Raw genomic sequence first — 24,120 nt, forward strand, 5'->3', positions numbered from 1 at the left:
AGTGTTCATTGTGGAGGCACTGTTCTTTAGGGGCCTAAATATTTGCACTGATTTTAATGCTTCATATACCCATAAGGAGGGGGGATACTTGTTCATTTATGTGTCCTTTCTCACCATTGATTCTGTGTTTTCAAATGGTAATCTTGGATTCACTTGAGAGCATTGTAACCTTCTCACAGTTCTTGAGAATGTACTAAGTGTTCTGGTGGGAAAATGAATTAAGACCTTTAAACTTTAAAAATAAATAACTGTACTTGTTAGCCTCTATTGTTTTTCTTGCCAAGTAAATTTTAAAATATATTACTTTAAAAAATGCATTACTGGGGCACCTGTGTGGCTTAGTCAGCTAAGCATCTTCCTTTGGCTCAAGTCATGATCCTGGGGTCCTGGGATCCTAGGATCAAGCCCTGAGCCCTGTGTTGGGCTCCCTGCTCAGCAGGAAGTCTGCTTCTCCCTTTCTCTCTCTCCCACTCTCCGCACTGTGTGCTCTCTTTTTCTCTAAAATAAACAAAATCTTTAAAATAAATGCATTACTTTGGGAAATCATTCTATCTCTATATAAGGCAAACTGTTATTCTCAAGTAGCAGTCCTTATGTGATCAAGACTAATAATGAATTAATGGTATAGTATAGCCTATTGCTGTATAACTTACTACTGTAAATATATTTGAGTTATCCAGTCTCATATTTCTAGGTGCCAATCAGAAATAGTAAGATTGGTTTACATTTTACTTTTCTCCTACAGAAATGTGGTGGTGGGGGGGAAGATAGGAACCCAGATGTCTTTGAGTGGCATTAGCACCATAAAACTAGAATTCTTAAATGGGTGCTAGATAGTGAAGCATCTGAAACATTGCAAAATTTTGTACATTTTCTTTGAAAAAGATTCAGAGTTTTATTATATTTCTAAAAAGGCTTTGACTTTCAAAATATTGAGAGCTACTGAATTGAGGGAAAAATATGCTTTTTTTTGCTAAACTGATAGGGGAAATGCATCATGCATGTGCACGTGTGTGTCTTGTGTGTGAATGCCCTATGAGATCATAGGTTACTCTAGGAAACTGAATTTCCTGACACTAGTCTGTTTACAAAAAGCATATTCTTGGCAGAGAATGCTGTACTGGATTACCTCCAAAGACTTCTTTATGTTCTCTGATTCTGAATTTTAAAAGGGTTTAGAATTATTGACAATTGGTTTTTTTTTTCTTTATAGAATTTGCCATCTGCTGTAGTAACTCATGTTCTGGATCCTCAACCTGGAGAAAAGATTCTAGATTTGTGTGCAGCACCTGGAGGCAAAACAACACACATTGCAGCATTAATGCGGGATCAGGTGAGACTGTCTTCACAGAAAAACTACTGTCCACACAGTACAGATTTCAGTGTTGAAGGTGGAACTACACACAACTTAAGAAACATTATGTAGACATTTATGATCTGAATTATTTCAGATTCAGCCAGAGTGAAGACTGTTCAATGATGGCATTCATCGCATGTTGAGTTCAATAGATAATTATCATTTGTGAAGACTGTCTGTAGATCTTAAGTCCCAAATTTACTAATACATTTGTAGAAGTCGTCTTCATAAAATTACATTTAAATGCAACATTTAAGAAATTTTATGTTCCTAGTTATAAGACTTGACACTTTTTAAACTACTAAATTCTGCCACTAAAACTTGATTTGATAGCATGTTCTGAAGTATCAAAATATACACTGATATATATTTACGTTATAATATGTACACATCAATCACATTTTCTTGAGATTCATAAAAACCTTATGAGCTGACTTAAGTATAAAGCCTATTTCATTGTCACAAAATATAGTAAGCCTTGATAACTTTATTTCAGATTTTATTGCTTTTTCCTATGTATATGTATTTGACAGCATGTTTCCTTTCATTATGGGTTAGTCTGTGTTCAAAGCTCAATGTGACCTTGTAACCATTCTATGAGTCTTCAGCTCAGGACAGATAGGGGCAGTTGATGCTATCTTTCTTCTTGTTTGAAATTCCACAAAATTACGTGGTTCCTGAAATGCTTAGACACACTAGTATCTTCACCTACCTTTGATCTGGAGGCAGATTTCAATTAATTGATTGATTGATTAGACAAACATTTAGTTAGTACTTACATCTGCCAAGTACTGGGGATGGAGCACCAGACCATTGGAACCAAAATTGTCTTCGTCATGTAGCTTCCCTTCCAGTTAAGAGGAGACCTATAATAAACTAAATGAATACAAGTTATGGCATGTAGGATTGTGGCAAGGGCTGTGGTGAACAAGAGAGAAAGGGGAGGGGGCATTGAGAGGACTGAGGGTAGTGAGCATGCAGTTTTTAGGAGGGTACTGAGGGATGCACCCTGCGAAGGTGGTTTTTGAGGAAAACCTTGAAGATGTGAACAATATGGAGGTCTGTGGAACCCATGATTTTGCTAGAGAAAAAGCAAGTGTGCTTGCCCTGAGGCCAGAGGGCACCTGACTTGTTTGAGAAAGCTCTGCAGTTTGCTGAGATACAAAGTGGGGAGGACAGGAGAAGGAAAGGAGACCAGAGAGAGGGGGAGGGCCCCAGGAGAGGATGTTTGGGTCTAGCAGTGGGCACGATTTGACAGGATTTGAGTTGCGCTCCAGTGATGGGAAGTCTGGGAAGTCAGAGATTTTGAACAGAACAGTGATGTAAGGCTCTTTAGTATTTAAACTATCCTTTGCTGTATGAAAACAGGCTAGAAGAGGGCAAAGGTGACTGGTTCAGAGATAGTAATTCAGAGAAGTGTTGTGGAGGCAGCAAGAAGTTCTGGAGATGTGTTTAAGATGGAGTTGTAAGGGTTTGCTGATGCACTGGATTGTGGGTTATGGAAATGAGAGAGTAATCCAGGGTGACTCCTGCAGATTTTGGCCTGAGGTACTGGAGAGTTGCTGGGCAAGGGTGACTATGAGAGGAGCAAGTTCTGTAGGGCAGTCAGAAAATCAGGTTTGGAGATATTAAAGTGAAGTGTCTGATTTGCAAGGGATGATTGAGCAGGGAATTGGACATTTGTACCTAGGGTTCGGCGGGGGGGAGGTCTGGGCTGGAAATAAAAATTTGGGTTGGAAATGTAAATATATATAAAATAGAAATTTATAAGTCATTAGCATATAGGTAAGACTAAGAGTCATAAAACTGATATGGATGGCAATAGAGAGTAGACAAGGCTGAAAGACTGAACCTCATGGGTACTGTATGCCCACATTCACAGGTTGGGGAAAGAGAAGGGATGGCCAGTGATGTCAGAGGAAAACCAGAGGGGTATGAAACCCTGGAGACTATGTAAAGAAAGGTATTGAAAGACCATGGGGAGATCAGCTGTATCAGATGTTGCCTGGCCACATAAAGTGAGGATTGAGCATTTCCAGTAGAACTTAGCACCATGTAGATTATGAGCAACCTTATGAACAGTTTTGGTGAGTGGAAATGCTTACTTGGATTGAGAATGAGAGGAATAAAAAGTGAACCAAGAAAACTCCTTTAATGGTGGGGTGGTGGGGAGTTATTTGTACAGGAATACAGTGAAACAGAGCAGTATTTGGAGATAAACTCAGGAAGTACTCTTTTTTAAGATGAGAGAAATGATCATGTTTGTATGCTAATGAGACATACATTAAAAGAGGAAATTGCTAACACCAGAGGGAGCAGGGAAAATTGCTGGAACAGTATCTTTGAGGAGGTAAGATGGGACAGAATTTGATGTACAAGTGGCTTTAGGTGGTAGCTTGCAACAGTTTATCCATGGAAGTAGGAGGGGAGATGGGATACATGGGTCCAGATGTTGGTGGCCTGGTCAATGTGGTAAGACACAGGAAAGTCTCTTCTGGTTGATTGAATTTTCTCAGTGAAATAAGAAGCAAGATCATCAGATGAGAGTGGGGATGGGGAAGGAGGTGGTAAGAGCTAGGAGGTATGAAATGTTTATCTAGGAAAATAGAAGTGAGAGTGGGCCATGGACACATCCTAGGAATTTCAGTTTGCACTGTAGTCTCTTTGAATAAAGTGGTTATGAATTTAAGGGAAGATTTGTTGGGATAGTGGTGGGCTTTTTTTCTTTTTTTTTTTCAACTGCTTGGAGGTAGAAATGAAGTTGGTGAAGAATTGGATTTAACCACAGCAGCATTTTGTCATGCTTTTATCTAAGATGCAGAAGCATATATGTAAGAGAGTAATTTTTTTAAAAATTTTTTATTTATTTATGATAGTCACACAGAGAGAGAGAGGCAGAGACACAGGCAGAGGGAGAAGCAGGCTCCATACAGGGAGCCCAACGTGGGATTCGATCCCGGGTCTCCAGGATCGCGCCCTGGGCCAAAGGCAGGCGCCAAACCGCTGCGCCACCCAGGGATCCCTGTAAGAGAGTAATTTGATGTAACATGGAATCTAAGCCGGGTAAAGAGCATAGCAAGGACAATAAAAGACTGAGGGCAGTGGATCCATTCTTATTTTTCTAAGTTAGCTCAGATTTATACAGGGGTAGGAATTCTTAGGCACTTAGGAAACTCAGCAATTTTTTTCATGGTCCTCATTTATAAATAAGAAAAAATTGCATACTTGAGGTGTAAGACCTTTTGTCATAGAAATACACTTCCTTAAGGCTTAGTAGAGCTCTTCTGCTCTGATTAACTTGATAGAAGATGTAATATCTGTGTGTCCACTCCCCAAAGTGCCAGATGCTAGACTTTACAAGTGATCATTTTTGAACTATATGTAATATTTTTTAGGATAGTCAAGTGATTTACAAGGAATCTTGCACAGAAAATAATAGGAACATTTATTGTGTCAAGATGAAATTGCACTTTCATTAGTGCAAATCACTTTATCCAAAGACTTCTGATTAAAAATGACATTACTTGCATATTAGTGTTTGATAATGTTTTAATTTCTGAAACATTCACTATGTCATAAGCAGGGCGATAATGAACATGCTACATATATATACGTATATAATATACATATATATGCATACATACATATAGTATATATTATACATATATACATATAATATACATATATACGCATATATTAATAAATTTTATATTTTCAGTAAATTTATTGAAGGGTTAAAACCTTATCTCTGCACTGTATGTATATCTATACATACTGTATATAGGTACTCTATATTTGTTCTATGTGTGTTTATGGGTACATGCAGTCTGTATGTGCCCTGTACACACAGATACATACTTGTACTAGTAGTATAACTTCAGTAAGTGGCCTATTAAAGTAATGAAGAAAGGAAAATATATTTGTTGTTAAAATATTGGGGAATTAATACTCTTGGTTCATTAGCAGAGATACACTTGCTTGTTTACTTATATTCTTTTTTTTTTTTTTTGTCCCAAAGGTATTTAAGGTAACAGTAAAAACTTTAAGGAAAAATGGAGTAAATACCACCAGTGCATAAAATACAGAACACAAAATAGAATTCATTTTATAGAGTTGTGATGTTTAATGCAAATCAGTTTTCAGCTTACCTGAAATCTTGATTGTAAAGATTATATGTTTTGAAAAAGTAATAATAATCGCCCCTTAATTTATGATATATGATACTGTGTTTGCTTAGAAGTATTTATCTACAGATATTTTATTGTCTCTAGTAAAAAGTCTCACCAAAGAGTCTGGATACTTAAAGTGTGTGCATGTTCTGTTGTTTGGTTTTATAGTACTATGTAAAAATGACCACAGAAAGTGTAGCAGTGTCATAATCTATGCAAGTGATGCATATGTCATAAAAGGATGGTGTATTAAAAGGAACAAAAGCAAGAAAAGACACTGAAGAGTTAATCTTGCCATCTCTGCAATATCATTTCATAGTATATTTAAAAAATGAAATGAATATCACAATGCATTCATGAAAGTTTGGCCTCATCTTTGTTGACTTTGACTTAACGAAAGTGTTGCCATATAAAATTACTATTTTTTAAAAGACTTTTATTTATTTATTTGAGAGAGAAAGTGTGAGCACAAGCAGTGGGAGAGGCAGAGGGAAAGAGGAAGGGAGAAGCAGATTATCTGCTGAGCAGGGAGCCAGACTCAGGGCTTGATTCCATGACCTGAGCTGAAGGCAGATGCTTAACTGACTAAGCTACCCAGATGTCCCCTGTTATAAAATTATTTTTGAACTACTTGTTATAGCCAGTCCAGAGCATTTTGCTGCAATATACAGGTCAATGTTTTTATGTTATAGTTGTCAGAATTGACATGAATTTTATTTACATATAACTCAGAAAATATTGAGATGAGGATTGATTTTACAAGGAACATTCATCTGTATCCCAAAGCACTAGAAGGCAGATGTCTCAGAACATTAGTTCATATTCTTCCAGATATGAACAAAGTACATCAGATTGGTAATTTTTATTTATCTCCAGTAGATATTTTCAAGTTTCTTAGATGGCAAACACTGTTTATGGTTTTGAGTTTTGTTAAGTAAAAATAGCTATGCAGTATAAGAAAATTTACCTGTCAAGCATGTGCTTTTCTGTTTTGTATTTATTATTTTTAAAGTTTTTATTTAAATTTCAGTTAACATCCAGTGTAATATTAGTCTCAGGTGTACAATATAGTGATTCAACACTTCCATACAACACTGGGTGCTCAGCACAGGTGCCCTCCTTAATCCCCATCACCTTCACCTATCCTCTCTGTCCATCTCCCCTCTGGTAACCATCAGTTTGTTCTCTATAGTTAGGAGTCTGTCTCTTAGTTTGTCTCTAAGAATTTTTTTTTTAAAAGGATGAGACTTAAATATTTTAATGTAAATTTGATACACATTTGGTTAATAAAACTGGAGTTGGGAGGAAAGTAGGGACAACCATAATTTTTCATCCGTTTTCCTCAATAATAGTTTTTATGACAGCTTTGGATTTATGCTTTATTTTTATGCGTGTTTGTTTGTTTTATAGGGAGAAGTAATAGCACTGGATAAAATATCCAACAAAGTGGAAAAAATAAAACAGAATGCTTTATTGTTAGGGCTGAATTCCATCAAGGCATTTTGCTTCGATGGAACAAAGGCTCTTAAATTCGATATGGTTGAAAAAGCTGAAGGTGAGTTAAATTTCATCTTTTCAGGCTTCTATAGTCGACTTTTAGAAACAAATAGATTTTGCTGTTACTGTTCTAGTCCTAAAATATCCACAAAACGTTGAAACTGGTGTGGATATTTTGCCATAATAGGTATCATTCTGCTTTTCATATCATCCCTAAATGTCAGATTTTAATAATATAGAATCAAACCCCCAAAACTTGGTCAAACTCTTTGGTCTTCCTGTATTTGTCTTAATTTCATCTTAATTGCCTGATCACATGTGAACAGCACTTCATGGTCAGTTGATTGCTAACCCAAAAGAGCCAGGAGTTTGCAGGAGATTTATATTAGTGTATATAGGATAATAGGATGTATCTGAGAGACCCTAAATACAGTGACTTAGAAAAGATAGAAACATTTTTCATTTCTTTGTTTTTTATTTTCATCTCACTTAATGGAAGTGGGTGTCCAATACTGGTAATTTATTTTTTTTTTTAAGATTTTATTTATTTATTTGTGAGATACACAGAAAGAGAGGCAGAGACATAGCAGAGGGAAAACAGTCTCCCTGTGGGGACCCCAATGCAGGATTCGATCCCACCTGGGATCATGACCTAAGCAGAAGGCAGACACTCAACCCATTGAGCCACCCAGGTGCCCCCAATGCTGGTAATTTGATCTCTGGGTCAAGACAGTATTCTAGTTCTTTTAAGGGGAAGGGAAAGAGTATCAAAACCTTTAGGAATGCACATGCCACTGTCCAGGTTAGTCATTTGACCAATTTAACTGCAAGGGGGAGCCGGAAAATGTAGTCTTAAGCTGTGTTGTCATGTGCCCAGTTCAAAATGAGATTGAAAAGGGGATAATGGATATTGAAAAGAACAATTAGCAGTCTGACAAAGGCTTTGTGTTAATGAAAGTGGTGATGATGATTGTTAAAATTATTTATAAGATATTTTAAGTTATTATTTTAGGATAGTTGACATAGTGTTATTAGTTTCAAGTGTACAACATAACAATTCTACAGTTCTCTGTGCTCAGTGCCCACCACAACTAAGTCATCCTCTATCACCATAAAATGTTACTGTATTTTTGACTATATGCCCTACGCTGTGCTTTTTATCTCTGTGGCTTATTTATTTCATAACTAGAGGTTTGTACCTCTCAACTTCCTTCACTTATTTTGCCCTTCCCCTCACCCACCTTCCCTGTGGTGACTACCAGTTTGCTGCCTGTATTTATGAGTCTGCTTCTGTTTGTTCATTTGTGTTGACATTTGGAGTCCACATATAAGTATAGTATTTGGAGTCCACAAATTGTATCGTATTTGTTTTTCTCTGCCTGACTTATTTTTACTTAGCATGATAGATCCATCCATGTTGTCATGAATGGCAAGATGCCATACATTTTTATGGCTAATATTATGTGTGTTTGTGTGTGTGTATACACACATCTTCTTTATCTCAGCTATCAGTAGACACTTGGGATTGCTTCAATATATTGGCTGTGTAAGGGATCCCTGGGTGGCGCAGCGGTTTGGCGCCTGCCTTTGGCCCAGGGCGCGATCCTGGAGACCTGGGATCGAATCCCACATCGGGCTCCCGGTGCATGGAGCCTGCTTCTCCCTCTGCCTGTGTCTCTGCCTCTCTCTCTCTCTCTCTCTCTGTGACTATCATAAATAAATAAAAAAAAAAAATTAAAAAAAAATAAAAAAATAAAAAAAATATATTGGCTGTGTAAAAGGGTGCCTGGCTGTTTCAGTCAGTAGAGCATATAACTCTTGATCTTGAGGTCATAAGTTTGAGCTCCATGTGGGGTATAGAGATAACCTAAAAAATATATTGCTGGGCATCCCGGATGGCACAGCGGTTTAGCGCTGCCTTCGGCCCGGTGTATGATCCTGGAGACCTGGGATTGAATCCCGCATTGAGCTCTGTGCATGGAGCCTGCTTCTCCCTCTACCTGTATCCGTGTCTCTGCCTCTCTCTCTGTGTGTGTGTCTCTCATGAATAAATAAATAAAATCTTTAAAAAAAAATATATTACTTACTATAAATAATGCTGCAATAAATGTAGGGGCGCATATATCTTTTTGAATTGATGTTTTCATTTTCCTTGGGTAATTATCTAGTAGTAGAATTAAATACTGGATCATATAGTATTTCTATTGTTAATTTTTTGAGGAATCTCTATACTGTTTTCCATAGTGGTTGCACCAATTTACATTCCCATCAAGAGTGCACAAGATTTCTCTCTTCTCCACCTCCTTGCAACATTTGGTATTTCTTATCTTTTTGATATTAGTCATTCTCACTGGTGTGAGGTGACATCCTATTGTGGTTTTGATTTGCATTTCCCTGATGGTTAGTGATGTTGAGCATCTTTTCATGCATCTGTTGGCCATCTGTATGTCTTCTTTGGAAGAATGTCTTCTCAGGTCCTCCACCCATTTTTAATCAGATTATCTGGGTGTTTTTGGTGCTGTGTTGTATAAGTTCTGTATGTATTTTGGATATTAACCTCTTACAGATACATCATTTGTAAAATCTTCCATTCAGTCAGATTGCCTTTTCATTTTTCTGATGGTTTCCTTCACTCTGCATAAGCCTTTTATTTTGGTTTAGTTCCAATAGTTTATTTTTGCTTCTGTTTCCCTTTACTGAAGAGATGGATCCATAAATATGTTGCTAAGGCTGATGTCAGAGAGATTACTGCCTGTTTTCTTTTAGGAATTTTTATGGTTTCAGGTCTCATATTTAGGTTTTTAATCCATTTTGAGTTTATTTTTATGTATGGTGTGAGAAAGTGGTCCAGTTTTATTCTTTGGCATATAACTACCCAATTTTCCCAGCACCATTTATGGAAGAGACTGTCTTTTCCCCATTGTATGTATATTCTTGCCTCCTATTTCACAGATTAGGTGAATGTAAAAGCATGGCTTTATTCCTAAGCACTCTTATTCCATTGATCTGTTTTTCTACCAGTACCATGTTCTTTCAGTTATTATAGATTGGTAGTATATATTGGAATCTGAGATTGTAATGCTTCCAGCTTTGTTCTTCTTTTTCAATATTGCTCTGATTATTATTTTTTTTTAATTTTTATTTATTTATGATAGTCACAGAGAGAGAAAGAGAGGCAGAGACACAGGCAGAGAGAAGCAGGCTCCATGCACTGGGAGCCCGACGTGGGAATCGATCCTGGGTCTCCAGGATCGCGCCCTAGGCCAAAGGCAGGCGCCAAACCACTGCGCCACCCAGGGATCCCTGCTCTGATTATTTGAGGTCTTTTGTGGTTTCATAGAAATTTTAGTACTATGTGTTCTAGTTCTGTGGAAAGCACTGTTGTTATTTTGATTGTGATTGCAATAAATCTTTAAATTGCTTTGGGGAGTCTGGGCATTTTAACAATATTCTTCCCATCCATGAGCATGGCATATCCTTTCATATGTTTGTATTGTCTTCAGTTTCTTTCCTTGATGTCTTACAATTTTCAGAGAACAGATCTTCCCCTCTTTGGTTAAATTTATTCCTAGGTGTTTTTTCTTTCTTTGTGCATTTGTAAATGGGATTGTTTTCTTAATTTCTCTTCTACTTCACTATTAGTGTACAGAAACACAACAGATTTCTGTATATTAATTTTACATTTTGTAACAATTCATTTATTTTAATAGGTTTTTTATGGTTTTTAGGGTTTTCTGTATATATTATCATGACATCTGTAAATAGTAACAGTTTTATTTCCTCCTTACCAATTTGGATACCTTTTATTTCTTGTCTGATTACTGTGCTAGGACTTCTAGTATTGTGTTGAAAAAAAGTGGTAAGAGTGGACATTCTTGTCTTATTCCTGATCTTAGCTGAAAGCTTTTCCACTATTGAGTGTGATAGTTGTTTCAGAAATGGCCTTTATTATGTTGAGGTATGTTTCCCTTAAACCCACTTTGTTGGGGATCCCTGGGTGTCTCAGTGGTTTAGTGATTGCCTTGAGCCCAGGACATGATCCTGGAGTCCCGGATCTAGTCCCGTGTCAGGCTCTCTGCACGGAGCTGGCTTCTCCCTCTGCCTGTGTCTCTGCCCCTCTCTCTCTGTGTCTCTCATGAATAAATAAATAAAATCTTAAAAAAAAAAACCCACTTTGTTGAGAGTTTGTATCATGAATGGATATTGTATTTTGTCAGATAGTTTTTCTGTGTCTGTTGGGATTGTCATATGGTTTTCATCCTTCTTGTTAATGTAATGTATCACATTGGTATGTGAATATTGAACCATCCTTACATCCCTAGAATAAATTCCACTTGATCATGGTGAATGATCCTTTCACGTATTATTGAATTTGGTTTGGCAATGTTTTGTTGAGGATTTTTGCATCTGTCTATCAGGGATATTGCCTGCAGTTTTCTTTTTCTGTAGTGTCTTTATCTGGTTTTGGCAGCAGGCTAATGCTGGTCTATTAGAATGAATTTAGAAGTTTTTCTTCCTCTTTTATTTTTTGAAATAGTTTGAGAAGAATAGGTATTACCTCTTCTTTCAGTGTTTGGTAGAATTCACCTTTGAAGCCATCTGACCCTGGACGTTTTTGTTTGTTGGGAGTTTTTGGTTACTGATTTAATTTCACTGCTTAGTAATAAGTCTGTTCAAATTTTTTGTTTCTTCCTGATTTAGTTTTGGAAGATTGTATGTTTCTAGGAATTTATCCACTTCTTTTAGGTTGTCCAGTTTGCATATAATTTTTTTGTAGTGTTCTTTTGTAATCCTTTCTATTTCTGTGGTGTTGGTTATTTCTGCTCTTCCATTTCTGATTTTATTATTTGAGTTCTTTCTTGATGAGTCTGGCTAAAGTTGTATCAATTTTGTTCATCCTTTCAAAGAACCAGCTCTTGGTTTCATTGATCTATTCTGTTGTTGTTTTTTTAGTCTCAATTTATTTCCACTCTTATCTTTTTACTTCCTTCCTTCTACTAACTTTGGGCTTTGTTCTATTTCCTTGTTCCTTTAGGTGTAAGGTCAGATTGTTTTCTCATTTCTTGAGGTAGGTCTGTATCACTGTAAACTTCTGGATGACCTATCAGTTGATGTAATTGGAGTGTTAAAGTCCACTAGTATTGTATATTATTATATTACAGTCATATTGTCCTTTTATGTCTGTTAATATTTGCTTCATATATTTAAGCAAATTCCTGTGTTGGATGGATGGATATTTGCAATTGTTATATCCTCTTGTTGGATTGATCCCTTTATTATTATGTAATGCCTTTATTTGTCTCTGATTAGAGCTTTGTTTTAAAGTCTGTTTTGTTTGATATAAGTGTTTCTACCTGGGTTTTTTTTTTTTTTTTTTTTTTTTTATTGCTTCTGTTTGTATGGAATATCTTTTTCCATCCCTTCATTTTCAGATTTTCAGTCTGTTTGTGTCTTTAGGTCTGAAGTGAGGCTCCAATTCAGCATATAGGTGGGTCTTGGTTCTTTCTTCATTCAGTAACCTGTATCTTTTAACTGGAGCATTTATTTAAACTTAAAATAATTATTGGGGCACCTGTGTGACTTAGTCAGTTAAGCATCTGTCTTCAGCTCAGATCATGATACCAGGGTCCTGGGATAGAGTCCTGGGTCAGGCTCCCTACTCAGCAAGGAGCCTGCTGCTTCTCCCTCTGCCCTACCCCTGCTCATGGCCGCTCTCTTTTTCTCTCTCTCAAATCAATAAAATCTTTAAAGAAAAATGAGTAATTATTGATATGTATGTATTTACTTCCATTTTGTTAATTGCTTTCTGGTTATTTTTGTAGTTCTTCTCTGTTCCTTTCTTCTTTTCTTGCTCTTTTCCCTTGTGGTTTGGTGGGGTTTTTTTTTTTGTTTTTGTGTGTGTGTATGTTATGCTATGATTCTTTTGTCTTTATTTTTGTGTACCTGTTATAGGTCTCTTATTTGTGGTTATGGTATTCATTTGTAACATCCTATTATCTGTAACAGTCTACATTAAGTTGTGGTCACTTAGGTTGAACACATTCTGAAAGCACTAAATTTTCACTCCTCTTTCATTTTATCTATATGATGTCATTTTTTACATCTTTTTATTTTTTGTACTCCTTAAGTTTTATAGAGATACTTGATTTCACAACCTTAGTGTTTTAACCTCCATACTGGTTTTACAAGGGATTAATCTACTATGCTCACTTTGTGTTTGCTTTGACCAGTGAAGTGTTTTTCTTTCATAATTTTCTTCTAGTTACAGTCTTTTCTTTCTTCTTAATGAATTCCTTTTAGCAGTTTTCTTAAGACTGGTTTAGTGGTGATAAACTCCTTTAACTTTTGTTTGTGCAGGAAACTATTTCTCCTTCAAGATGGCTTTTTGGGTAGAGTATTCTTGGTTGTAGGTTTTTCCTTTTAGCACTTGAACATATCATGCCACTTTCTTCTGTCCTGAAAAATTTCTGTTGAAAAATCAACTGGTAGCCTAATTGTCAGAGCTCCCAGTGTTAGGCTCTGCTGATTTTTCAGAGCCAGGTATCCTGAGGACTCATCTTCCCAGTGTAAGTCCCCCAGGGCTGAGGCTACCAGCTGTGGGGTCTGATCCCCTCCTCCATGTTTGTGATGTCCCTTCCATTTGTGGTTAGTCACACTGGGGTTTGGTTATTGACCTTGTCTCCACCCCTCTTACCCTTTTTGATTTGGCCTTCTCTTTACGACTACATGTGTAAGATCTGTTCTGTGAGTGTTCAGATTTTCAGAATTAGTTGTAGTAGATGTCATTGTGGTTTAGTGTGTCTGTGGGATGAGGTGAGCTCAAGATCCTCCTACTCCGCCATTTCCCCTCTCATGTTTTCTAAGTTAATTCTTTTTAGTTAATAAAATTCTTCTTTTCTTTTTAAGTTGCAAGAGTTTGAAGTCCTCGAGTGGATAAGGGAGATGTGTAGTATAAGATGGCAAGGATTGATGCAGTGACTCAGTCACTATGTACTAATGTCAAGTTTCAGGGTAGTTTTAATTTTTAAACATTATGTTCTTGGTATAGACTGCTGTTGTAACAAATTATCCCATCATTTACTGGCTTAAAACAACAGTTATTTCATTATTATTTCTCACAATATTAGGAATTCAAGTGGTTCTCACTTTCAGTGTCTTATGCAGCAGCAGTTACATGGTACCTGAGGGAGGAGTCACCTCAGAAGCTTTGTCTACCACATTCCTGTCTGAAGGCTAATGATGCCTCTCAGATGGCACCTACAGATGGGCCCTCCATGTACTGTACTTTCTCAGACCATGTTGGTTGTCTGTCCCAAGAGCCCCGAGCAAAAACTGTATCACTTTTTATGACCTTGTCCAGAAATCATGTAGCATCAGGTCTGCTGTTAATCAAATAAAGGAGAAGGAACATTAGACCCCATCTCTAGTGGGAGAAGAGTCAATGTCAAATTGAAGGGCATGTGGGATGGATGGTATTGTTATAGCCATCTTTGGAAAACATAATTTTTTTCAGTTTTTAATTATTTGTATACTTCATCATAAATTTTTAATTTATATGCACAATAGATTGTTCGCTGGACAAAGAATAAATACTGACTTGGAAAATGAAAGAGCACAAATAGAATAATTCTGCCAATTTACTTCAGGGTGATTTTTCACCTATTCTGTAAATTGAATTAATATGATTAAAAGTTTTATGTATGTATAGCAAGGTGATTTTAATACCGGGAAAAAAAAAAAAAAAAACTAATGGAGAAAATATTCAGTTTTGAACTCCTTCATAGAGTTGTTCAGTTTGGCTTTCATTATTAGGAATGAAGATTATTTACACCTTTAATGTTAGTTTCTTATAAGGAGTGACCTGAATCCTATCTTTTCCCCTCACAAATGCGATTTATAAAAAAAATCCACTTGTTTTTTAATTTATAAGGTAAGTACTAAAAATCATTCCCCAAAGCAGTTTTTTTTTTTAAAGATCTTATTTATTTATTCATGAGAGACACACAGGCAGAAACGTAAGCAGAGAGAGAAGCAGGCTCCCTGTGGATCCCAGGGACCAGCAGGATCCTGGGATCATGACCTAAGCCAAGGCAGATGCTCAACCACTGAGCCACCCAGGTGCCCCTCCCGAAAGCAGTTTTTATTCTTCTTTTTTAAAAAACAATTTTAGTTGTTTATTCATGAGAGACACACAGAAAGAGAGAGGCTGAGACACAGGCAGAGGGAGAAGCAGGCTCCATGCAGGGAGCCCGATGTGGGACTTGATCCCAGGATTTCAGGATCACACCCTGGGCCGAAGGCAGGCGCTAAACTGCTGAGCCACCCAGGGATCCCCAGCAATTTTTATTCTTGATGCCAAAGAAAACATTTTATGTCCTATTAGAGATTTTTTGAAAGATTACTCTTTTTCTTACCTAATTTTAAATTATATCCACCTGTATTATTTATTAAAAGGGAAAAAATAGTGGTTTTTCTACATCTAGGATAAATAGTAAAGATTGCTTTAGAAAGAAAATTTGTAATCTTTAATAATCTGACCTCACTTTTTTTTAACAGCTTTGTTGTGTATCAGTATATATCTCATGTACCATACAATTTACACATTTTTTAAAGTATACAGTTTGCTAGTTCTTTTATTCAGTTACATAGCCATGATCACAATCTAATTTTTGAACAGTTTCATTACCCTGAAAAGAAACCTCATATACATTAACATTCAACTCCCAATTCCCTTATATTTCCATCCCCCCAGACTTAGTCAACTATTAATCTACTTTCTGTCTCTGCAAATTGGCCTATTCTGGATGTTTTATATAAATGAAATCATATAGTATGTATAACCAGTCATAAAAACCTGGTTTCTTTCATTTACTGTGATGTTTATGGTTTATCCAGGTTGTGGTATGTTTCTGTACTTCACTCCTTTTCATGGGTGAATAATATTCTGCACAGAAAATACCACATTTTATTTATCCAGTCATCACTTGATGGACATTTGGATTGTTAACCCTTTTTTTTTTTTTTTTTTTACCCTTTTTTTGGCTATAGGAATAATGTTGCTGTGAACATTTGTATACAAGTTTCTCTGTGGACATAGGCTTCATTTCTGGATCATATGGTAACTTGATACTTAACTTTCTACAGAACTGCCAGTCTGTTTTGCAAAGCAGCTGGATCAGTTTACATTTTCACCAGCAGTATATGAAGGTTTCAGTTTCTTCACATCCTCACCAGCACTTGTCCCTTTGGTTAAGTGCCATCTTGGTAGGTGTGGAATACTGTCTCCAGGTTTTGACTTGTGTTTCTATCTTGCAGGTTTCCCTGATGGCTAAAAATGTTGAGCATGTTTTTATGTGCTTCTTGGCCATGTTATATCTTCTTGTCACATCCTTTGCCCATTTTTAAAGTTGGTTGTCTTTTTATTTCTTGAGCTGTGAGAATTCTCTGTATGTTCTAGATACAAGTCTTTTATTAGACATAGGATTTACAAATATTTTCTCCCATTCTATGAGTTGTCCATTCATTTTCTTGATGGTGTTCTCTGAAACTCAAAAGTTTTTAATTTGATGTCCACTTATTTTTTCTTTTGTTTATGTTTTGGGTGTCCATAAGAATTTTATAATTTTAGCTCTTAAGTCTTGATCTAGAGTCGATTTTGAAATAATTTTTGTTTATGGTGTAATGAAAGAATCCAACTTGAAGGCACCTGGATGGCTCAGTAGGTTAAGCATCTGCCTTTGGCTCAAATCATGATCCCAGGGTCCTGAGATTGAGCCCTACATTGGTCTCTCTGCTCAGCAGGGTGCCTGATTCTCCCTCCCTCTCTGCTGCTCCCCCTGCTTGTGTTCTCTCTGTCAAATAAATAAATAAAATCTTTAAAAAAAAAAAACCAAAACCACCTTGATTTTGATTCTTCTTCTTTTGATACTCAGTTACCCCAGCACCTTTTGTTGAAAGACTATTTTACTTTGTTGAATTGTCTTGGTAACCTTGTTGACCGTAATTGTAAGGATTTATTTCTGGACTCTCATTTCTCTTCCATTGATTGATAATTTTATCTATAAGCTAGTAAGGATTGTCTTGATTACTGTGGCTTTTTAGTAAGTTTTGAAATCAGGAAGTAGGGTGTCTTCCAGCTTTGTTCATCTACAAATAAGGATAGTTCAACTTTTTTCTTTCTAATTTAGATGTTTTTTTCAATTATTTGCCTAATTGTTCTTGCTAGAACCTCTAGTACAATGTTTAAACAGAAGTGGTGATAGAAGGCATCCATATTTTATTGCTAATTATTCTTTCAAGTGGCTTAAAAGTAGCTATAGGTTTCTCGTAGATAACCCTTTTCAGGCTGATGAATTTTCCTGTTATTCCTGGTTTGCTGGGTGTTTTTTATCATAAGATAGGTTGGATTTTGTCAAATGCTTTTTCTGTGTCTCTTGAGGTGATCTTGTGGCATTTACCTGTATTTGATTGAGTTTCAGATTTTTCACCAGCCTTAGATTCCTGGAATAAATCCTGCTTTCACATGTTGCTAGATGGGGTTTGTTTGTATAGGTGTCCATATTCATAAGAGATATTGGTCTGTAGTTTACTTTCATATGCTGCCTTTGTCAAGTTTTGGTATTAGGGTAATTTTGCCTCAGAGAATGAGTTGGGAAATATTCGTTTTCCTTCCGTTTTTGAAAGACTTTATCAAAAATTATTATTCTTTTCTAAATGTTTGGTAGATTCATCAGTGAAATATCTTTCTGGGACTTTTCTTTGTGGAAATTTAAAAAATTATTAATGCAGTCTCTTCCGTAGTATAGATTCATTCAGATTTTCTTTCTTAAATCATTTTCGGTAGTTGTGTTTTCACTGGTAATTTATCCATGCCATCTAAATTATTTGTACTGTTGTTCATAGTATTTCTTTTCAATTATTTTTCTTTCCATCAGGACAGTAGTAATATCCCCTTTTTAATTCCTGATAGTCTTTTGAGTCTTTTTCCTTTTTATCTTGGTCAGTCTAGCTAAAGTTTAGTCCATTTTGTTGCTCCTTTCAAAGAACTAACTTTTTGTTTTGTTGATCTTTTATCTCTCTTTTTTAATTCTCTATTTCATTAATTTCTCCCCTAACCTTTGTTATTTTCTTCCTTCTGCATTTTGTGGCCTCACTTAATGTTCTCAGAGAATGATCCATGTGCATTGGAAAAGAATGTATATTCTACCATTGTTCAGTGGAACGTTCTATAGATAATCTGCAGGTCTCCTTTGTGTTGAAGTGTTCTATTTCCTTTTTGATCTTGTGCCTGGCTATTCTTTTTATTATTGAATGTTAGGTATCTCCAACTCATTGTTGAATGGTGTATTTCTCTCTTCTAGTTTTTGCTTTTTATATTTGGAGGTTCTTTTGTTAGGTTGGGGCAAGTGCATTTGGGCTTTGGTATTCTCAGCTTGCTGTGCCTGGGGTAGAGCTGCCCATTTATGATTCAGAGCTGGGTGGAGGAAGGCAGCCCCAGAATTTTCAGCTGCTCTTAACCTGTAACTGAGTCTTAGCAACATGGAACTTGAGGGGATAGAAATGCTGGCAGGCCTGTCACTTCCAGTGAAATATTGTATTTCTTGCCTGGGAGTGTAGGGAGAGAGGCAGCCATGTGTTCTTGGCTGCACCTACATGAAATGGATCACTCTTCACTCTGAGCTTCAGGAAGAGAAGAGATGTTGGTGCAAAGGAAGGAATGGATTGTGGCTCAGATACTATAGATACTCACATTTCTTAGATTTTCTTTAATAAGTGTTTCTTCATTTGATGTATATCCTGAACATTTTCTAGAGACTTTATTTAAAAAAAAAAAAGATTTTATTTATTTATTCATGAGAGACACAGAGAGAGAGAGTCAGAGACACAGGCAGAGGGAGAAGCAGGCTCCATGCAGGGAGCCCGATGTGGGACTCGATCCTGGGACTCCAGGATTAGACCCTGGGCTGAAGGCGGCACCAAACCGCTGAGCCATTGGGCTGCCCTTCTAGAGACTTTAAATGGTGGTTTTTGTTTTTGTTACGGTTTTTACCAGTTATAGTTGTTTCACTGGGGAGAAGGTCTCCATGCTCTCATTTCAAAAGTTGGCCCAGTCTCATTATTTGTATCATAAAATTGCTCCCAACTTATACAACATTCCAAACTAATATAGTTTTAGAAAGCACTAAAGGTAGTTGTAAGATTATATATATTATGGGAAAAGGTTTGAATGGATAAAAATTTGGGTACTTTTATACTATGCATAAGCCTTAAATGTTCATTTCATGGCTTTCTAGTTTTGAACAAGAGAAATTTCTTTTGAACCAGGTGCATTTGGAGGTCATTTGGTGATCTTGGTCTCATTTGTCTAGAATATTTTTATGAATTTCTTAATTTCTGTATAATCATCCACCACCTTTTATGAAAATGGTACTTGTTAAGAACAGTGAGCTCAGTGATGAGGCATTGTCCCTACTCCTGTCACAGTCATGGCACATGGTTATGCTCTGTCCAAGGGCCCCTGGCTGAGGGATATGTTGAGGGGCTGAATTCCAACCTGTGCTCTGTTTATTGTGGTGCAGGACTATATTATATTAATCCTGAGGTGCGGATACTTTATTCCTAGTTCACACAAACGTATCGTGTGGGCTTGTAGATATCCTGGTTTTTAAGAAATTTTCAGTACCTGGGGAGGACTAAGACATGAACACTAAGGGACTATAAGACTATATACAGCCAGGGGTGCCTGGATGGCTCCATCAGTTAAGTGTCTGACTCTTGGTTTCCGTTCAGGTCATGATCTCAGGGTTGTGAGAGTCCTGCATTGGGCTCTATGCTCAGCATGAAGTCTGCGCAGGATTCTCTCTCCCTCTGCCTCTTCCTGCGCCCCTCCTGCCCAAATAAATAAATTAAAAAAAAAGAAAAAAAGACTATGCATCCAAAAGGATACCAAGTGTTACACGAACTCAGAGGGAAGGACTATTTCTTAGAGGGACAATGGAAAAAGTGTTTAGATGAGGGGGTGGCATTTGTTAGGCCTTGAAAGGGTGGTCAGCATTTTGACAAATGGAAATGAGTGCAGGGGGCATCTCTAGTAAATAGAATTAGTAGAAGCATGGAAATAAGAAAGCTCATGACATTTTTGGGTAACAGTGGGTGATGCATGTTTGTTTTTAACATAGGTGAATATGCAGGAGTCCTAAGAAATGTGGCTGAAGAACAATCTGGAGGAGGCCAGATTGTTCATTATTAATGGTCTGTATTTGTTAGTTTCAGAAGTCTATTCCAGAGATTTAGGTAGCTGCGGGAATAGTTTTTGGTTTTGTTTTACTTGGTCAGGAAAATGAATAACTTGTTGAGACCTGTGCTTGGGGGAATTTGGATTTAAAAAAAAGCAACAAGGTATTTCAACAGAAAGAACTCAGTATAAATTTATACTAAGGAGAGACAATTTAGTATAAATACTTAGTGTAAGGAATCTGTTAAATAGATGTTGAACTGGAAAAGCAAAAGATCATTGGGGTATCTTAGAGCTAATCACTGCAGAAAGTAGCACCTACCCTTCTAGATCCTTTAATCAATAAGAGAATGATAACAGGGCACCTGGATGGCTCATTTGGTTAAGTGTCTCTTTCGGCTCAGGTCATGATCTCAGGGTCCTGGGATCGAGCCCTGCATTGGGCTCCCTGCTCCGTGGGGAGTCTGCCTCTCCCTCTTCCCTTCCTACTGCTCGTGTTTTCATTATCTCAAATAAATAAAGTATTTTTAAAAAGAGAAAGACAACAGTCTCAGTAGGAAAAGGACAAAACAAAGAATGTGACTATCTAAAAAATACAAATGGCCAATAAAATAGTAACAACAATAAAAATAATTCTTGGGTGAAGATTTTGAAAGAGTAAGTATAATCATAATGGAACTAAATTGGCATAGTCTTTCTAGAGCATTTTTTCAGTATGTATCAAAAACCTTAAAAATACTTGTTTACTTTGAGAAGATACTCTAAGACAGTAGGTAAGAAAGCAAGGATGGTTATAGACTGAGATGAGTTAAATTGATAAGCATTCGTGTCTGACAGTTTGCAGTCAGAGAAAAGTAGGTTATCTTGGTAGGATATTCAGAACATTGCTGTGGTTACTGTAGACTGGCTTCTTATGAAAGCAGTCGGCAGCAATGTCTCGCTTGCAGTTAGATGGTATAAATATATAAGCAGACTATTTGGTTCCATGACTTTCTCCAGTAACACTTAAATAGCTCAGAAGTCAATGGAAAGTTATTCGAGTGAATGCAGAAGGAAACCTGTGGAAGATTGGATGCAGAGAGAATCTGACTAACTCTAGAGCATAGCCTTGCTGATGGCCACAGGAGCAAGGAGAGTGAGGAACCTCAGAACCAGTAGATTTGACTAGAACCTAACAGGTGCTCTTCCTTTCTGGGGTGGTCTGCAGTAGGGATTGCCAAGAGAATTGTCAGCTCTCAGTAGGACTAGAATTATTTTTAATTTTTTTCAATTTATTTATTTATGATAGTCACAGAGAGAGAGAGAGAGAGAGGCAGAGACACAGACAGAGGGAGAAGCAGGCTTCATGCACCGGGAGCCCGATGTGGGATTCGATCCCAGGTCTCCAGGATCGCGCTCTGGGCCAAAGGCAGGCGCCAAACCGCTGCGCCACCCAGGGATCCCAGTAGGACTAGAATTAATTCCAGGTCCTAGCTCTGATGAACCATGGCTCCAGACATTGGGGATACAGCATCTTATTTGATTAGGCCTTGATTTGCATGGTGTCAACAGAATAACTCTCAATTGTAATAGTCACATTTTTAATCATTTGACACATGTTGGAATGAATTTTACCAGCTACTTGAAAGGAGAAATTGTCTTTCTTTGTAGTCTAGATTATGATTTTTAAATTTCTAATAATTGTTTCTATCTCAGGAGTTTTCTGTTTTAGACCACTAGGCAGATAGCAAATATATTTATAATTCTCTTCATAGGAAACCCTCCATTCTTACCAGAATCCTTTGACCGAATTCTTCTTGATGCACCATGCAGTGGAATGGGACAGAGACCAAACATGGCTTGTTCTTGGACTTTAAAAGAAGTGACATCATATCAACCATTACAGAGAAAACTCTTCACTGTGGTATGTGATGTTCCTTTGATATGAAAGAAAGTTGACCTTCATAGTTTGATGTTTCAGAGAGGGAGAGCAGAGTTCATAGCAGCATTTTTCACAATATCCAGAATGTGGAAACAACCCATCAAGAGGCCAACAAGTGAATGGATAAGCAAAATGTGGTGTACACATAGAATAGAATATTATTCAGTCTGACACAGGAATGAAATTCTAGTACAACATGAACGAACTTTGGAAAGATTCTGCTAAGTGATAAAAGCCAGACCCAGAGTGACAAATAGTGTCTTTCTGTTTATATGAGGTAACTAGAACAGGAATGTTTGTAGAGACAAAGTAGAACGAGGTTAACAGGGGCTGGAGGGACGGGAGAATGGGGAATTAGTGTTTATTGGGTACAAAGTTGAGTTTGGGAAGATGAGAAGTTCTAGAGATGGATAGTAGTGACGGTTGCATGTGAAAGTACCTAATGCCACTGAACTGTACACTTACAATAAGTGAAAGTGACAAATTTTATGTTTATTTTAGCACACAAAGAACAGAGAAAACCTAGTTTTAAATACAAGCAGTTTTCATTTATGTTGCTCACTCTGATTTAAAGGCAGTAGCAGAATTTCCACTGAGACATTTAATGAATTTTCAACATTCTGATGTATCTTAAAGAATCACCGAGCTCAAAACATCATAGTTAAGAACTGATGTGTAAGGAATGGGATATAAAATAAATTACTAAAAAAAAAAAAAAAAAAAAATTACTCTTTTTTAATAGGGTTCCTGGATCATCTAAGCATATGAGAAGCAGGAAGTCCAGTGGAGGGAAACACATTGATAAAAAATGAGAAGGGACTATTCAGTGTAGGATTTAGAAGAACCGGAAAAACTTTGCCAATTTAACTGGTCTCTAGCACATTTCAGGAGATGTCCAAATAGAACATTCGAGGCTTAGAAAAATGATTCATCAGATTTCACAGAATGTAGAGAGCATTTGACCAAAGATGATTTTATCATTTCCTCTCAGCCCTGTAATTATAAGTACATAAACTACAGCAGTAATGGATGTACACTGTAATTATTCAATCTCTAAAGTTGTCTTTGAGTACATCTCTGCTCATCTGTCTAGTATCTCCTTTTATACACAAAGGTGGTGCTGGGAGTAGATTATTTTACTTTTTCTTCTTCTGTGCTGTCTTCAGAGAACACATCCTGGAAGTGAAAACAGCAAACAGCAAAAAGGAAACTTATAGCTGAAACTTTGACTTGAGGGTAAAATTAGGACATTGTTTTATTAAATATTGATAGATTGATTGAGAGAGAGGAGCAGGGAGTAGGAGTTGAGGCAGAAGGAGAAAGAAACTGAAGCAAAGTCCATGCTGAGCACAGAGCCAGACATGGGGCCCAATCTCACAACCTTGAGATCACCACTGAGCTAAAACCTAGAGTCAGATGTTTTAGCCAGGCAACCCAGGACACTGTTTTAAAAGACTGGGATTTTTGTTCTTTTTAGGTCCTAGCAAAGAAAATGTTAAGAGGCTACTTAAGAGTAGTTGCAGTGTTTGCAATGAAGAAAAACAGCTGATTGTATACAGGAGAGAGTTAAGAATATAGTAGGTTCGCTATTTAGCATTAAGAGGTGTTGATTGAGAACGTGGACTTTATAATCAGACACATCTTGTTTAGAGCTGTGCTTCTTCCACATAAGTGACTTTAGGTACATTGATTTCCATATATGAGAACTGGGGATTACAAATCTATCTAATAGGTTCACCTCATTGGAGGTGATGTTTTTAAACATCTGGGAGTTTGAAAAAATAAACTTGTAGTTCTTTGGGAAAAAATTCATTTTCTTATAATACCTATTCCCTGATTCACTTATTTATTGGACATATATTCATTGAGCACCTAACCACAATGTAATATATACTATTGTGAGTGCTATCGATATAGTAGTGAAAAAATAAGAATCCCTGCC

General features: G+C 36.8%; 1 protein-coding gene across 3 annotated transcripts in view; it reads left to right on the top strand.

The window, feature by feature from the left end:
* NSUN6 (NOP2/Sun RNA methyltransferase 6) overlaps positions 1–24,120 on the top strand; it is a 57,775-nt gene that overhangs the window by 30,413 nt on the left and 3,242 nt on the right. For all 3 annotated transcript variants that reach the window (XM_025445598.3, XM_025445600.3, XM_025445599.3), the window contains exons 7-9: positions 1,214–1,333; positions 6,937–7,081; positions 22,012–22,160. In XM_025445598.3, the coding sequence (XP_025301383.1) occupies positions 1,214–1,333; positions 6,937–7,081; positions 22,012–22,160 (414 nt within the window). The remainder of the gene's footprint in view (positions 1–1,213; positions 1,334–6,936; positions 7,082–22,011; positions 22,161–24,120) is intronic.

The sequence above is a fragment of the Canis lupus genome, chromosome 2, assembly GCF_003254725.2.
Source record: "Canis lupus dingo isolate Sandy chromosome 2, ASM325472v2, whole genome shotgun sequence".
NCBI classification, from domain to species: Eukaryota; Metazoa; Chordata; class Mammalia; order Carnivora; family Canidae; genus Canis; species Canis lupus.